General features: G+C 41.3%; 1 protein-coding gene across 4 annotated transcripts in view; it reads left to right on the forward strand.

Annotated features, from left to right (window-relative positions):
- The window catches only part of tfeb (transcription factor EB), a 36,518-nt gene extending 28,251 nt beyond the window's left edge, over positions 1–8,267 (forward strand). For 3 of the 4 annotated variants that reach the window (XM_061688586.1, XM_061688587.1, XM_061688585.1), the window contains 5 exons: positions 1,124–1,241; positions 3,481–3,531; positions 3,924–3,999; positions 4,278–4,425; positions 5,464–7,432. In XM_061688586.1, coding sequence (XP_061544570.1) covers positions 1,124–1,241; positions 3,481–3,531; positions 3,924–3,999; positions 4,278–4,425; positions 5,464–6,033 — 963 coding nt within the window. In that variant the 3' untranslated portion in view covers positions 6,034–7,432. Of the gene's footprint in view, positions 1–1,123; positions 1,242–3,480; positions 3,532–3,923; positions 4,000–4,277; positions 4,426–5,463 lie in introns of all 4 variants that reach the window. The other variant, XM_061688588.1, reaches the window with a different exon arrangement.
- Positions 8,268–16,620: the final 8,353 nt, after the last annotated feature.

Raw genomic sequence — 16,620 nt, forward strand, 5'->3', positions numbered from 1 at the left:
ATTTGCACATAGAGGAACCTGTTTGTTTGTGTGCAAATGTGTGTGCGTGCGTGTGATATCTGAGCTCGCACAGTAGCCAGCAGATAATGTATCGCTTCCTTTGAACTTCTTTATCATTCAGGCCTCATTAGCGGTGCCCCGTTTGCCCTAATGCCAGGGAGTTAAACACGATAGGCAACCAGGTATTAAGAAGTAAATCAATAAAAGAATCAATTTAAAAGGTAATCTTTTTTTTTTTTTTTTTAGTAGTTCGCACAAAGCTAAATCACAGCTTTTTAGTGTTAGTGTTGAAGTGCAACCTTTATGAGTGTGTTTGGAAGGGGGCTGCACACGGCCGAGGAGCGAATAAAGCTATAGAAACTGATAAAATACTGACAAGCGGATGACAGTCAATCATTGCTGTATGCCTGTCAGGTAGTCCTTAGGTGTGATATTATTACTTTATCCTCAGCTATCTGTTCTTCACAGCGCACTACACATGGACACTGACTTTACAAAGGTACTTAAGTGGGGATGTGAGGCCGTAAATGAGTCGTCTTGGAACCGTAGAGAAATAATCTGGAGTTACGCCCTTTTGACCTTTGTTTGACTTTTACATTTTTATGATTGATTTTATGAGAGATTACGTTTAGGATGGAGTTATGCCATTATGTGCATTATAATATTGAGCAGTAGCTCCCTTTAATCCAAGGCACGTATTTTACATTAGGAAAAACTCATGGCACACATGCGAATATAAATGCGATAAAAAAGTGGATACACAGGTTAATTGGCGTCTAGCGGAAGAGCATTCAATTGTTCTGCCTGTCACTATATGCCGTTGGCATAGATATATGAACACAGATACATTATTTGTGATTAATAAATAATTTTCAGACCAATTAAGTGAAATTCTACAATTTCCCGCAGCACACCATGTCTCTCTCATGACACACTCATGTGCTCCGGCGCACTGGTTGGGAATCACTGCACTAGAGGTTTTCATGTTATGTAAGAGTGCTTATATTTAATTTCTTGATCATTCCCTCGGCTGTGTCAAGAAAGCCTGTTTATGTGTTAAGCTAGTGACACTTTTGATTCCTGGTCGTCTTATTGTTTTTGCGTGCATGTGCCTCCTCCCCAGCTCCCTCTGTCCAGCAGCCACCTGGATGTGTACACAGGTCCAGGCATGAAGGGGCCAGCCATTGCAATGACCAGCAACTCCTGTCCTGCCAACTTGACCATCAAACGAGAAATTTCAGGTGCAAACATTTTGCATAATTGTTGATAAATGATTCATTTCCGTGAAGCCGCTATTTGTACGTAAAACAAACTTAAGCCATTAAATAGGAAACTTGTAGATGTACAGTGGCACCTCTAATCACTCTCTTCTGGGTCACTGGTCGACCAGAGATGTGTTAGAATTTCACTTTTTCCATGGTCACACTCATTGTGTCGCCATCATAAAATCTTTATGAACTGGACAGGCAATGTTTTATTAAGAAACATTTTAACATTGTAACATTACATTTTAACATTGTAAAAAGTGTTTGTGCAACTTTGGAGTCATATTCTTCCCTAACAATTTGGTCACATTCATAATTGTACAACCCCGATTCCAATGAAGTTGGGACTTAGTGTTAAACCAGAATACAATGATTTGCAAATCATGTTAAACCTCTATTTAATTGAATACACTACAAATACAAGATATTTAATGTTCAAACTGATAAACTTGATTGTTTTAGCAAATAATTATTAACTTAGAATTTTATGGCTGCAACATGTTCCAAAAAAGCTGGGACAGGGTCATGTTTACCACTGTGTTACATCACCTTTTCTTTTAACAACATTCAATAAATGTTTGGGAACTGAGGACACTAATTGTTGAAGCTTTGTAGGTGGAATTCTTTCCATTCTTGCTTGATGTACAGCTTCAGCTGTTCAACAGTCCGGGGTCTCCGTTGTCGTATTTTACGTTTCATAATGCGCCACACATTTTCAATGGGAGACAGGTCTGGACTGCAGGCAGGCCAGTCTAGTACCCGCACTCTTTTACTACGAAGCCACGCTGTTGTAGCACGTGCAGAATGTGGTTTGGCATTGTCTTGCTGAAATAAGCAGAGGCGTCCATGAAAAAGACAATGTTACAATGTTATGGCTGCAACATGTTCCCAAAAAGCTGGGACAGGTGGCAAAAAAGACTGACAAAGTTGAGGACTACTCATCAAACACCTGTTTGGAACATCCCGCAGGTGAACAGGCTAATTGGGAACAGGTGGGTGCCATGATTGGGTATAAAAGGAGCTTCCCTGAATTTCTCAGTCATTCACAAGCAAAGATGGGGCGAGGTTCACCTCTTTATGAACAAGTGCGTGAGAAAATAGTCTAACAGTTTAAGGACAACGTTCCTCAACGTACAATTGCAAGGAATTTACGGATTTCATCATCTACGGTCCATAATATCATCAAAAGGTTCAGAGAATCTGGAGAAATCACTGGATGCAAGCGGCAAGGCCGAAAACCAACATCGAATGCCCGTGACCTTGGATCCCTCAGGCGGCACTGCATCAAAAAACGACATCAATGTGTAAAGGATATCACCACATGGGCTCAGGAACACTTCAGAAAACCAATGTCAGTAAATACAGTTCGGCGCTACATCCGTAAGCGCAACTTGAAAGTCTACTATGCAAAGCAAAAGCCATTTATCAACAACACCCAGAAAAGCTGCCGGCTTCTCTGGGTGAGAGTCCACATTTCAAATTGTTTTTGGAAATTGTGGACGTCTTGTCCTCCGAGCCAAGGAGGAAAAGAACCATCTGGACTGTTGTGGACGCAAAGTTCAAAAGCTGCATCTGTGATGGTATGGGGCTGTGTTAGTTCCAATGGCATTGGTAACTTACACATCTGTGAAAGCACCATTAATGCTGAAAGGTATATACAGGTTTTGGAGAAACATATGCTACCATCCAAGCAACGTCTTTTTCATGGATGCCCCTGCTTATTTCAGCCAGACAATGCCAAACCACATTCTGCACGTTAGAACAGCGTGGCTTCGTAGTAAAAGAGTGCGGGTACTAGACTGGCCTGCCTGCAGTGCGCGCCTGTCTCCCATTGAAAATTTGTGGCGCTTTATGAGGCGTGAAATATGACAACGGAGACCCCGGACTGTTGAACAGCTGAAGCTGTACATCAAGCAAGAATGGGAAAGAATTCCACCTACAAAGATTCAACAATTAGTGTCCTCAGTTTCCAAACGTTTATTGAATGTTGTGAATGCTTAACAGAACGTCCCAACTTCATTGGAATTGGGGTTGTACGATCTCAGTGACGTTAAACATCTGTAGGTCCTTTTATAGGCAAAAATGACATTCCTTACCTTTTGAGAAACAAGGGCCATTTCAACGCAATATAGACTGGCTGGTAGTAATCCCCTTACAAGTTATACAATGTTTGTGTGAGGCATTAGCTGATGACTTTTTGTTATTGCAAAGACAGAAGCCCGTGCCCTGGCCAAGGAGAGACAAAAGAAAGATAACCACAATCTCAGTAAGTCCCCCCCCCCCCACACACACCTCCAGCATGCAGTTTTCTTCTAAATGTAATGCTGTTGTTATTCTGTGCTTTGCATGTGCCGCTTACACAGACAGGGGCAACACACACAGACGCACAAACTATAATCTTGTACCGTTGTATATCCCATTTTGCTGATCTAGCAGACATAGTGCAATGAGTGGGTGGATGGATAACCCGTAAATTCGTTGCTGCTCTGGCATTGTAAGTGCACTTAATTGCCCATGACTGTGTGAGCTTGTGTGAGTGCGGGCAATTGTTTGTCCGAATACAAGTGCCAGTATGACTCTTTTTACAAGACCCTTTCTTTTCCCTATTGTGTCTTTTCATTTATCCCCTTTGTCTTTCCTCCTGTGGTTTATTAACAGTTGAAAGAAGACGGAGGTTTAACATCAATGATCGTATTAAAGAGCTTGGCACAATGATTCCCAAAACCAATGATCTGTAAGTATTTTATGCTATATTATATTTAGGTTTGGATGTGTTGTGTAATTTTAGAATTTGCCCTCCAGATAAACATACTGATGTCAATTTAAAAATCTTCATATGAGCAATATAAATTTGTGTCCAGTTAATTAGGGTAATCAGATAAAAATGTGTGGGATTAATTACACTGAGTTCACTCAATTAAAGATGATTATTATTTATATAGAGTTTTCATGCACTATACAGCATCACTGGTAGCTGCTTCAACATTTCAATTGCCTTTATGGGTTGCATAGCGATGCTCGCTGGAACAAGGGCACCATCCTGAGAGCGTCTGTGGACTACATCAAACGTATGCAGAAGGATGTACAGAGGACCAGAGAGGTGGCGACTAACTTCAAAAGGATGGAAATGGCCAACAAACAGTTGATGCTTCGCATTCAGGTAATTTGCCAAATGTGCCTACTGTAAACAATACCAGTAAATCCAACACTATTCATACACTGACATGTTATTGGATGAGGATCTTCGCCGGAAATCACACAGTAAAGTGGGGAAAAAAATACTGCAAGACAATGTGTTAAAGATATGAATTTTAAAACAAACTGCACTGAAAGGCCTGAGGTGGGATTTGAACTTAGAACCTTGGACTGTGAGGCAGTTGTGTTAGTCAAAGGCCTCCATGCATATCAAGGGTTCTAAATGTATACTATAATTAATGCCGTCATCAGGTTTGTGGTGGGAAAATATCCAATTTCACTAGGAAATGTCCTTTCTGGGTGACGTTTTAGGTTTCAGCTTCATATCATAAAATGTCTTGCTTTTATTTTTGTTTTGTTTTTGAGCTTCAGAGAGGGAAGGGATAGGTCACCATACTCACACACAGCAATAAAACTTGTACTGTATGCTGCAAGTCAAAAACGCATGGTGTGTTTTTCTGGGATTTTACTAGTCTTGGCACAAACCGTATACACACACACACACACACACACAAACAATGCTCCGAAAATTACTCATTTACTACAAATAATGTATCTTTGTATAGATAGATGAACAAAGATGGTTTGTGATAGGCAGAACAATTAAATGCTCCTCCACTAGATGGCAGAAGGTACAATTGTACAATAATAACTTTGTTCAACTAAAAAGGCCCAGAATTACACTGAGTAAGCACATTTGTGAGTAAATTGAGACAAGGTCATCGTTATTTTAGCAGGAAACACTTCTATAGATTATGTTGGAAGTTGACTGGTGCAAAATATTGCGTTTCCTCAAAACTGTCCGATAAGATCAGGAATATGCATAATTTACTAAATTTTCATATTCTAATTGCAAAAATAAAAGAAGAAATCTCTCACACGAACCTCTTATAATTTTTTGTCACCTGGGCAAATGTGGCCTGGGTATGAATCACTTTGGGCCTAACTGTATGTTGAGACCCCTCAGTACAATACTCTTTGACTGAAACGATGACGTTAACAGGAGTTGGAGATGCAAGCTCATCTGCACGGCCTTCCCAGCAACTCTCCATCTGGCCTGAACCCGGCAGACGTGATGACTCCATACATAAAACAAGAGACCAGCCCAGAGGAGAACCTCTCCCACACTCAGACACAAGCTCCACACCATCACCTAACCCAGAGCCAGGCTCCTCTCCAGCCCCAGCAGCATCACTTCCTCCCACAGGCCCACCTCCACCCACAAAGCCATGCTCAGCCTCAGCAGTCCAGGCAGCTGACCATGCTCCCCCAACACCTCCAGCCTCAGCCGCCCATCCAGTACCCAGCCGTAGGCAGCTCCCAGCCCTTTGACTTTGCCCAGTCGCTGGACTTGTGCGACGGGATGCAGGCATTCTCAGACGGCATGTCGGGGCTGGGCGATCTGGGAGGACTGGATATGCAGGGCCGTAGAAGCGATATGGGATTTCTCATGATGGATGAGCCGTTGTCCCCCATGGGTGGGGACCCTCTGCTCTCCACCATGTCCCCAGAGGCCTCTGTCGACTCCAGTCGCAGATCCAGCTTCAGCATAGACGATGGCGAAATACTGTAGACACATGCATGCACACACACACACACACACACACGCACACAGACACACGCGCACATACACACTCCTGCAAGTACATGCTAAAAAAAAAAAAAAGTGTTGGTACCACTATGGACAGCATAAAAAAAGGCCATCATCACAATGACTGGAAGCCATTAAGCAGCAGAATCCTACAACACATTCAATACACGTCAAAAGTGATATCACGCACATGCAAAACTGGATAAGACATGAAATGAGGATCTTGAAACTTTCAAAGAACATTTCCAAGGGGTAAACAAATACTGAGAGGTCAGCGTTCTACAGTACATTGTTTTCATGAAGGTGGTGGTCATTTTTCATTCATAAGTAGATATTTGTAGTAGGATGATTGTACATTGTCCCATTTTGCCATATCAGCATAAATGATTACATGATACAGAAGGAGCAGCTTTGTGCTCCCGTGTGTGTAGTTTAGTCTACAGCGATGCTACTCGGTCTCATTTTTGTTTTGCTATATCTGTAATTGCACAGTTTGTCGTCACGATTAGCACTATATGGTTGGTGTCAGGTAGAGGCCATCGTTAGCATGCTAAGCTTAGCATGGCCTTAAAGTGGCCATATTGACATGCACATTGTGGGCTTTATGGGAGTAACTCTAGGTGTCCTTTTCATCAACTCACACATTCACCAGTACCACTTTATACGCCTCTTTGCTTCTGTTAGTGTCCTGGTTGCCATTTAAAAGCATGTCATCCATATCTATCATACTCAGGTACTGTAACGGAATTCACAAGCGGGGGTCATTTTAAATAAGTGCTGATGGGAACTTGAACCAGGCCCATAACTTAAGCAGCTTTTTAAGGCCAGAGTTCATGACAAGAATTGATACTGTTAAAAAAAAAAAATCAATGGTAGAGGGCCACAGACAGGGTGGATTTTAATCCTGTGCAAATTGCAGTATACAGGTAGCTCACATTAGGTTCACACACACACACACACACACACACACACACACACACACACAAAGTGTTCACTTGACACAGATTCAAGAGCTCCCAACACACACACACAGCACATTGTGTATTGAGGCTGGTTTCAAATCAGCACCATAGTGAGGGCGTCTTTGACTGAGGTGAAGCTCAGCTGATATTCACACTCTCATCCAAAGGGCATCTTTTTGGTCCATCTTGTCATCATGGCAGTCTGAGCATTATGGATGGTAAAGAACTCTTGTGGTGATATTTTTGATTATAAGTAGGGATGGGCATTTCACTACATTTCCTTGATTAAAAATAATGCTCAATTAATCGATTATTTGTTCTTTTAGGGAGGGGAGAATTGCTCTTGGAATGTTCTCAACTCCTGTTTCCATGGCACAGTAAAACCAGCTACGACTGAATCAACAGCGCCCCTGCTGGTCCAAACCAAGTAGTGCACTCCATTTTGCCTCAAACGCTCCAAGACACAACTAATCCACAATTCCACACATTTGACCAAACTCTTAATCTTTATCACTTTATCGATAGTTGATTATGCCCATCCCTAATTATAATTTGTTTCTTTATTGTACTTTGTTGTTTATTCTATCTCCCAAAGCACTGGAAAGTATATTATTGTTTTGACTTTGTACAAAAATGATTATTTTGCCTTTTTATGCCGCAAAGCAACTTTAAAGTATTTAGTTTTTTTTCGTTCATTTTGCATTTTATTCGAGAAAAAATCTTTTCATCTCCCCCTTTAAAGCCAGTCGAAGCCACCCATGTTTTACTTGATTTGGAGCAAAGAGCCATTTGGGAACTTTTTGTACATCATTGTCCCTTGTGTTTTTTTTTTTTTTTTTTTAACATGATTGGGCTTTTGGTTTTCTCATTGTTAACTTTTGAAACCAAATAATACATGAAATGTGATTCTTTGATCTGATTGAATTCAAATTTCTCACATTGTGGATGTAAAATTTACCAGTGTGTCTGGTCAGTGAGAAGTCAGTTTTGCTGTGCCTTTCCCCTTTCTTTGTAACTGGAAACTGACCTCAACTCTGCTGAGGAGTTGCCACTGACTGAACGTGTTTGTGTTTCCACCAAAGTTATGCTTTTTCCCGTTTCAACCACAGTTTGACTGTTGTTGACAACTTTGCCAACACTCCAAAGAATCTCTCTGAACCCCTCTAATATTCCACTAGAGGGCGCTCTACAGCGCAACACACACAAGGGACATGTCCTGATTTGAAATGTTATAAAATGTTTTACCAGAATTAATTAACTTGCGTCAAGTGTTTCATTCTCTATCTTGACATATTTTGTGTGTGTGTTTCTGCGTGTACATGGTATGGTCAGGTGAAGTGGGGTACACGCATTGATTTTTAACATCATAACCAATTTTTTTAAATATGAGAGACCCTTACACTTGAATAGGAAAAAAATGGGCAGGTGTGTGCTTACTGCTCTTATAGTGTGTACACACAGCAATATCCCCACCCACAATCAATCCTCTCAATGTCTTGTAGTACCAGGAGTGATCTAAGGGAGGCAGCATAGTGCCACAGGTTATCTAGACTGCATGAAGACACAACGAAGTAGAGTAAGCGCAGAAGATGAACTCAAAGACGCTAGGCTAGCTGTTAGATATGTGGAAAGTACATTGCAGTTGTAAACCTGTGATGAATATTTGTGAGGCACATACAAACACTAAACGCAAGCAATTTTTCCTCTATTTGTGTGCGGCGACAGCGTGATGTTCAGGTCGCTTCCTAAGTGACTAATTGGACAATCACATCTACGATTGTAGGCCCGGACCGTTTCCCAGGGAAAAATCAATCTGATCACAGCCCACAGGACAGGCTAATTGCTCAGATTAATCTTTCGTAGACATCCCAAAATCAGTTCTTTGCTGACTTTGATTGGAAGAGAGGAAAAATGATAAAATTTGTCCTGATTAGTGGTATCTTTTTACGCTGCTCTAGTTTTAGTCAAAACCTAGAGACAGGATTGACCAGTGTCATAAAGTGGGCCCCCGTTATATAACGTAATGCACTTTTATTCATATTCATGTATCTTTTTACTTGTGTGACTGTTCAATGAAGCAATGTAATCCAATGTCCTTTTTTGTAAGAGAATGATTGTGTTGTTTGTGTGTATTGTATGTGATCAGACCTGTGGTGGTTTCCAGTGAAAAAAAGAAAAGGAAAAAAACAGTACAGTTCAAAGGCTGTCTTGTTTTCAGGTAGATAAGACAGATTGTGTGCTCGGCTCCAATCAAACATAAGACGCTGACTCAAATTAAACTTTTACTTACCATCAATACCACCTTAATAATAGTCGCTGTTATTTTAACAAAGTGGATTTGCCTAATAGTGAGCCTGCACTTTCTGTTAATCTGTTGTAGGTCATTTACAACTCCATATTAATGGCTTCAAAAGAGTTCGTTAAGTCATGAGCAACCTATTTATATTCAATTTATAAACCATTTTTAAAGGGCCCCTTTGCTCCATGTCATTACACTAATGTCCACGAGGGGACACCAGAGATCTATGGCTTGTTGAAGACTAATTTCTTTATTAAACCACCGTTATGGAATATAGAGTAGTCGTTTTGAGAGGTGCACAATGTTATTTGTGCAGATATTTGCAGCTAAAATTTTTTGAATTCAATATGTTTGGTCCCAGGCAGTTACTATATATATAAATATATATAGTAGAAGGACATCACATTCGATGCACCTTCAAGAAGAAATTCAATATTCGCCGAATTGATCATTTTCCTCCTTCACATTTCGCCTGCCAACTTTTGTCCCCCCCCCATCTTCTTGTGATGTATTAGCCCAAAGCTCATACAGGATGAACTGTAACTGTTTAATAGTCCTTCTTAACTTAAATTGAGGTAATCTCATTTCTAATATTCTCTCTCTCTCTCTCTCACACACACACACACACACACACACATAGTGATGCACTGAGAACATGTTAAGTGTAGTAGTGGTGTGTGCAGCCCGTCCGTAGGCCCATTCTCCAGGGTCTTTATGATGCTAATGTACTCCCTGGTCTAATAAATCCCTGTAGAGCTGCATAGAGTAGATCTTATGGCTCACTCCGATCACGACCTCCGATCTGCCCCCAGCGCACACACGTGCACTGCTATTACTGTGGCAGAAGTGCCTGCCTTGCACTTCCATTGATACTTGGGAGGCTGTTTAGTGAGAAGAAGCAAGGGGAAAGGTTGAGACAAATCAAACACGAAGGGGCAACTTAAAGAGACGTTGGCACTCTGCGCATCACTTGCAGCAATAGATTGAGGGCAAAATATAGAAAACGTCATTTTCAGATGCCTCGGAACTCTTGGAGGTTTTAGCATCCCAAAATCAAAACTATCCTTCTTCATCCCACCCATAACTGCTCCCCCTCTCCATAGTCTTCCTCTGGCCACTGGGCTTAGTGTTCCCCCTCCCACTTCCCTCTCTCCCTCCTTCCTCCTCAGGGGAGCAGTGTGTCACTTTGCTGGAAGCCCATGGAAGAGAGGTGAGAGGGGACTGATTGAGCTAATTTAGCCCCTGGATGTGAGAGCAGGCAAGGCCTCACCTCGTGCTAATAGACAGACATCAAAATGGAGATGAGGAGGATGGATGAAAGGAAGGGAAGAAGGACTATAAAAACTGGGAAGAATTTTTTGATGGATTTATCTTCTTTTATTCTTCAGGGATGTGAAGCAAACTTTTACGAGTGACATTGTGAAGTTGGTAAAGGTTTATGCGTATTGCCTTGCTGATATAACTCATTGATCCATCCTCCCCCATTAAGCTGCCGTCAATCACTGCCTGCTTTACGATCTCTTCTGCATCGGCCCGATCCCCGTACATCCTCCTGGGCAACCAAAATAAATGGCGCACATCACATGATGAAGACTAGAGACAATTTATAGCTTCTGCGGCCATACATCGTTGTATAGTACCTCCCAAAGAAAGTGACGCAAAATTGAATTGAGAGCCATCATTCATCACTACTGCAGATTGAAGTTTCCAAGTTAGTTAATTGCAGTGGAGCCTCTAAGTTCGAATACCACCATTAGTTGCACAAAACCTTCGATATCAAATTACCTTCATGAATTACATCGCACAATACATCAGTTCAGTTAGCTAATCTTTTTAAGATTTCATCAAGTAAGGATGTAAACAGTGATACACCATATCTGTAGACTGATTTATATCACATTACAGGCATTCCCTGCCATCCCAAAACCAGAGTCCTCAGATCCATATACAGTGAACCTCTACTATTTACAGAAGAGAGTAACCGTAATTGATGTGCGCCCTAAAAAGGTTTATGCTTGCCCATGCTACAAGATGGCAGCAAATCATCACTTTTGTCCAAATTAAATTCCTCAACCCACTTTAACATAGTTCCTTGACACCAAGATGGCAACAAAGCATTATTTTTGTCTCTTCAACATAGTGCCTTGACACAAGATACCACAAGGTGCTGGCAAACCACTGTTTTTGTCGAAATGGAACTCTTCAACTCACTTCAACGTAGTTCCTAACTTCCTTGACACCAAGATCCCACAAGATGCTGACAAAGGATTATTTTTGTCTAAGTGAAACTCACTTCTACAGTTCCGTGCCACACAGGAATTCGAACCTCCAACCTCAGAACTGTGAGGCAGATGTGCGAACCACTTGTTCACCCTGCAAACCCACTTTATATTTTTATTTTTATATACTGTACTATATCGTTAACTACATTTTCCACCTGTATTACAGTTGAGAATGTTAAATGCTATTTAAATAATTACCTGTACATAGCAACAGTTTGATACATTTTTGTCTATGGGAAAAAATGTATCCAGCTTAACAGTGGCTGCGTTCGACCTCGGAGGTTCCACTGTGACAGCAGCCCCTTTAGACATTGACACTTTGGACCCTTCCTTATTGGATCCCCGTTGGCTCTACATTCAAATGTGGAAAAGAAGTGTCCTTTTTTTTTTTTTTTTTTGAAAGGTCAAAGCTGAGAGCACATAGCCACCCGTCAGAGAGAGGCGATGCGTCTTCTCTTTTCTTTCTCTCGTCTTCACATCCTCTCACTTTAACTACCTCCACACCAACGCCGCACACCTCCCGTCCTTCTTCATTCCCACCTCCGCTGCCCTTTTTATTCTGCCGCTCCTTTTGTCCATCTTCTTCTACATATTTAATACTCTTCACTGACTCCGCTCACCGTCCTGTGCTTCTATTCCTGAAAGAAAATGCAAACTCAAATTGGCTGGAGAAATGAATAATGTCCCCGCCATTAACAGTGGCAAAGGAAAGGTTTGGTCTCTTCATGTGTGTGGAGGTGATGAGATGAGGGGGTCTGATGGTGGGGTGGTCTGCGGTCCGGGTCTGCCTATTCTCCTTTGCTTAGACTACTGCAGAGAATGATGTCTAGTGACACGTTAAGATATTTAGCCGATGACAAAAATGAAAGCACATTTAGTTTCTCTAGTTTTGCAAAGCTATTTATTTAATTTTGCAGCAAAATGAAGCTCTTGGACTGTACCTTAACCATTCCCGCGTTACTAGCAATGTTGTTTTAATCATCACAGCCAGTAGGGGGAGTTAGTGGTCCACAACATAAGCCAACCCCATCGAGGCGATGACAAACAAGGCCTGCTGAACATTGTGTGTTGCAGTAACAGCAACGGACAAACATTCTCAATCAATCAGGGGTTACTTCCTCCTGAAATGTAAATCTTCATCATTACGAGATATTTTGGACTGCTGTCGAAAAACTTGACCTAAACCCAATCAGTAAGACTTTTGGGATGAACTCTTTTTGACCTCGCTAATGCCCCTCTGTATGAATGGACACACATTCCCAAATCGATTTGTTGTTGTCCTCTTTCACATTACTGTGCTGTGAAAGATCATTAGCTGTGCCTCAGGAAATTATCTGATTTCACCTACGTAATTGGTCTGAATATTTTGTATTTGGTACAAATAATGTGTCATCGTTCATCTATCTATGCCAGCGACATACAGTGACACACTCTTCCACTAGATGACAGAAGGTATTTCATTAAGCTGTGAATCCACATTTTGTGACATTTTTTTTTTACACTGTAAATGATGTGCCTTGGCTCAGTAGAGTTTGAAAAACTCTTGTATGTTGAATGTGTTCTCGGAAGAAAAATTATCATCCTTTGTAAAACCAAGACGTGTACGGTTGGGCCGGCTTTAGTTCGTCTGTTCGAATGATCAACGAGGGAACGCAAATATGCCGCCATCATTTAGTTTTGTGCTGGCTGCTAATTTAAGCTCGTCATTATTAAGATAAATAATGCATCTGGCAGAATTTGTCTCATTTTGAAGGTTACAGACTCCATTTCTTCTCCGGCTATTGAGAGGGACGTAGCCTACCCGCACCTTTTCTTGATTGCAGCCTTCTTGTGGCGATAAATTTATCTATGGGACAAAGACTGGCGAAATGACGGCTAATTTCATTGTCCTTGATGGAAGAGTGCGAGCTTATGGTGTGGCACACAGGATTCATTCTAGCCTGAAAGCTCCTATTAAGATCTATTTGTCCTGTTGCTGTTTGTTTCTCTCCGTCAAGGCACTCATCCATTCATCCATCCATCCTACAAATCCGTTTGCAATGTTGTGAGTAAGAGTATGTTTCAGTGAACTTATGATGTGAAGGTCGCAAAGATTAGATTTTTATTTTATTTTTTTTATCCACATCACTCCATGAGAAGGAGCTTATACAGCCTACAGCTGTTATCACATTTATGCCCTTCTTCAAGCTTCTTTTTTAGTCTTGTACCACCGTCTCCCCGAAGATAACGACGCGCCACATGACGCCATGGTCCCCCCCCACCCCTTTTTTCGTAGGTGGAGATTTAAAGTTGTGTTTTAAAACTGCCACTGTTCCAATCCTACTTACCCCCCCTCCTTCCGCCTCCTCCCTTTTGTCTCCCCCCCTCATGAGTATACCACCTAACCCCTCTGAACTTCAGTCAGAGTTAGTGAAGACTGAGAGTACACTGGGGAGTCGAGATAGACGCAGACTTAGCTGACTGCTATTCCCCCACTTTTTCCACTAATAAGAAAACTTTCTCTTCTTGTGTGTGTGCATGGAGATCACACATTCTTTTACACCACTTCACATAAACTCTTTGCTGACTGTAGTGTTTGGACATCTGACAGCAAAAAGGTTTGAATCTGGGCCTTTCTGATTGGAGTTTGCATTTTCTCAATTCCACACGTTCCAAAAATGTTGTCTTCATTGAAGACTAAATTGTCCACAGATGTCAATGTTAGTGTGAATGGGTGTTTGTCGATATGTGCCATGTGATTATCTGGCGACCAGTCCAGGGTGGACTGCATCTCTCGCCAAAAGTCAGCTGCCATAGGCTCCAGCTCAAAATGGATGCATGAGAGTAGACCTTGAACGGCTCAGGTCAGTTTCTCTTGCGTATTAGATGTACAGTACATGGGTCGATGTCAAGTGGTAGGTGTTCGTTTGTTAGCCTAATGGATTCTTTTAGGGCAATGGTGTGCAAAGGGAGGCGGAGGGGGCAGTGGCCACGGGCAACCACCTCGTTGGGGGCGAAGGCGGCATCCAAACGGGTTTCATTGGGCATCCAACTCTCCCTCGCCATCAAAGTAATTTCGCTCAGGAAAACTGTCATAATTTCTATCCGCGCCCCTCCATCGGCAATAGTTAAGGTGCAGAAACTTCGGACAGCACCCGACCTCCATCGACGATTGGTTTTCAAGGTGAAAAGATGTTGCCCATTTGAACAAACATAACCACTCAACATCTGAAGTAAAATGAAATTTTATCCTGGCAGGACAAGCTAGTTCAGCTCACTGACCAGAAAAGTGGGAGAGTTGAAGTGAGGAAGAAAGTAAAACTCTAAAACTGTTCATCCGTCCATCCATTTTTTGAACCGCTTAAAGTCTTCAATTAACCTACTGTGCATGTTTTTGGAATGTGGGAGGAAATCAGAGTATGGAGAGAAAACCCACACAGGCACGAGGAGAACATGTAAATTCCACAAAGGTGAGGCCGGATTTGAACCCATAAATTGTTAAGATTTGTTAACTTAAAATATGTAAAATTGTTTGGGACTGTTGTGTCGAGATTCTGAACAGACAAGGGAATTTTCTTTCCCTTTATTTTATTTTTCGGAAGTTTAAGCACTTTATTTGAACCCGTACAATTTTCAGTTTTTATTTACTTGTTCTTATTTAGAAATGCAGCCTTACTTTTACTGAGTAAATGAACATTGTAAAGTTGAGCTCATAGTAATTATAATGAATTGATTACCGGGCTGGCACAGTGGACAACTGGTTAGAGCGTCTGCCTCACAGTTTTGAGGGCCGGGCACTCCGGTTTCCTCCCACATCCCCAAAACATGCATGGTAGGTTAATTGAAGACTCTAAATTGCCCGTAGGTGTGAATGTGAGTGCGAATGGTTGTTTGTTTGTATGTGCCCTGCGATTGGCTGGCAACCAGTTCAGGGTGTGCCCCGCCTCCTTCCCGATGACAGCTGGGATAGGCTCCAGCACGCCCGCGACCCTTGTGAGGAGAAGCGGCACAGAAAATGGATGGATGGATGATTACCGGGCCATAATTAGTAACATGTGAAACATTGTTTAAAGAAAACATGAAGGATCAAGCCAAACACATTTCATTTTATTTCAATGTGATTCAGACTAAGGCTTTTCAGAAAGGCAAATCATGAAACAAAAAGGGAAAAAAAGAAGCCAACGTTTCACAAATTCTGCCAGGGCATGTAAACTTATGAGCCCAACTGTACATAAAAATACTACGTCTTCGTTTAGTCTTGTCTTACTTTACAATAATAAATGCCCGAAAGGTTTTTGAATTGTACTGAATGAATTAGATTAGACTGAGATATTGATTACATGCAGATGTAGAACTAGGTTACTGAAATAAATGTAACAATAAATAAATGTCTAACTATTTATTGATCTTCCAGACCTTTGCTTCAAGAAATGTTCTCCATTTGGACCTTTTAAAATTTGAGTTGAATACCCATGGCCCTAAGCTACTGCTTTAGGAACCTTTTGGGGCGTTAAAAAATGCACGAACGAATGCCCTGGTGTCTAAAAATTATGCGAAATGGTGTACATTAGTGTAGATTGTATCTTGAGGGACTGAACTGAAGAGTTTTCGCAGAAGAATTTTGACTCGGGGGGGGGGGGAAATATAAGGGATTTCATCCAAACCATTCTAATTTAATTAAATGATTCATCAGAATAAGGAATTCAACTTACACTAAATTGGTACAATAATGTGCTCACAGAAAAACAGAAAATACTAATTACAATAAAACCGTAATGGTCATTAAGTGTAACATGATTTGCAATAAACTATCGTGTTTATATGCCATGTGCAATATACTAGATGTTCAATATTAAATAATAGTGTTGTCCATGCAGAATACATGTAGCTACACTTTGCATGGGAACTGAAAGTTAAAGAAACAAATTGTGTGTGTGAATGTGGTTTGAGTCAGAGGCTTTTCCACAAAGGTCAACGTATTCAACACGGTATCCTAAGAGGCAGGAAATTTAATACCCCCTCTTTGGTTGAATTAATTAATTATAAT

The sequence above is a fragment of the Phycodurus eques genome, chromosome 10 (assembly GCF_024500275.1).
Source record: "Phycodurus eques isolate BA_2022a chromosome 10, UOR_Pequ_1.1, whole genome shotgun sequence".
In the NCBI taxonomy this organism is placed as follows: Eukaryota; Metazoa; Chordata; class Actinopteri; order Syngnathiformes; family Syngnathidae; genus Phycodurus; species Phycodurus eques.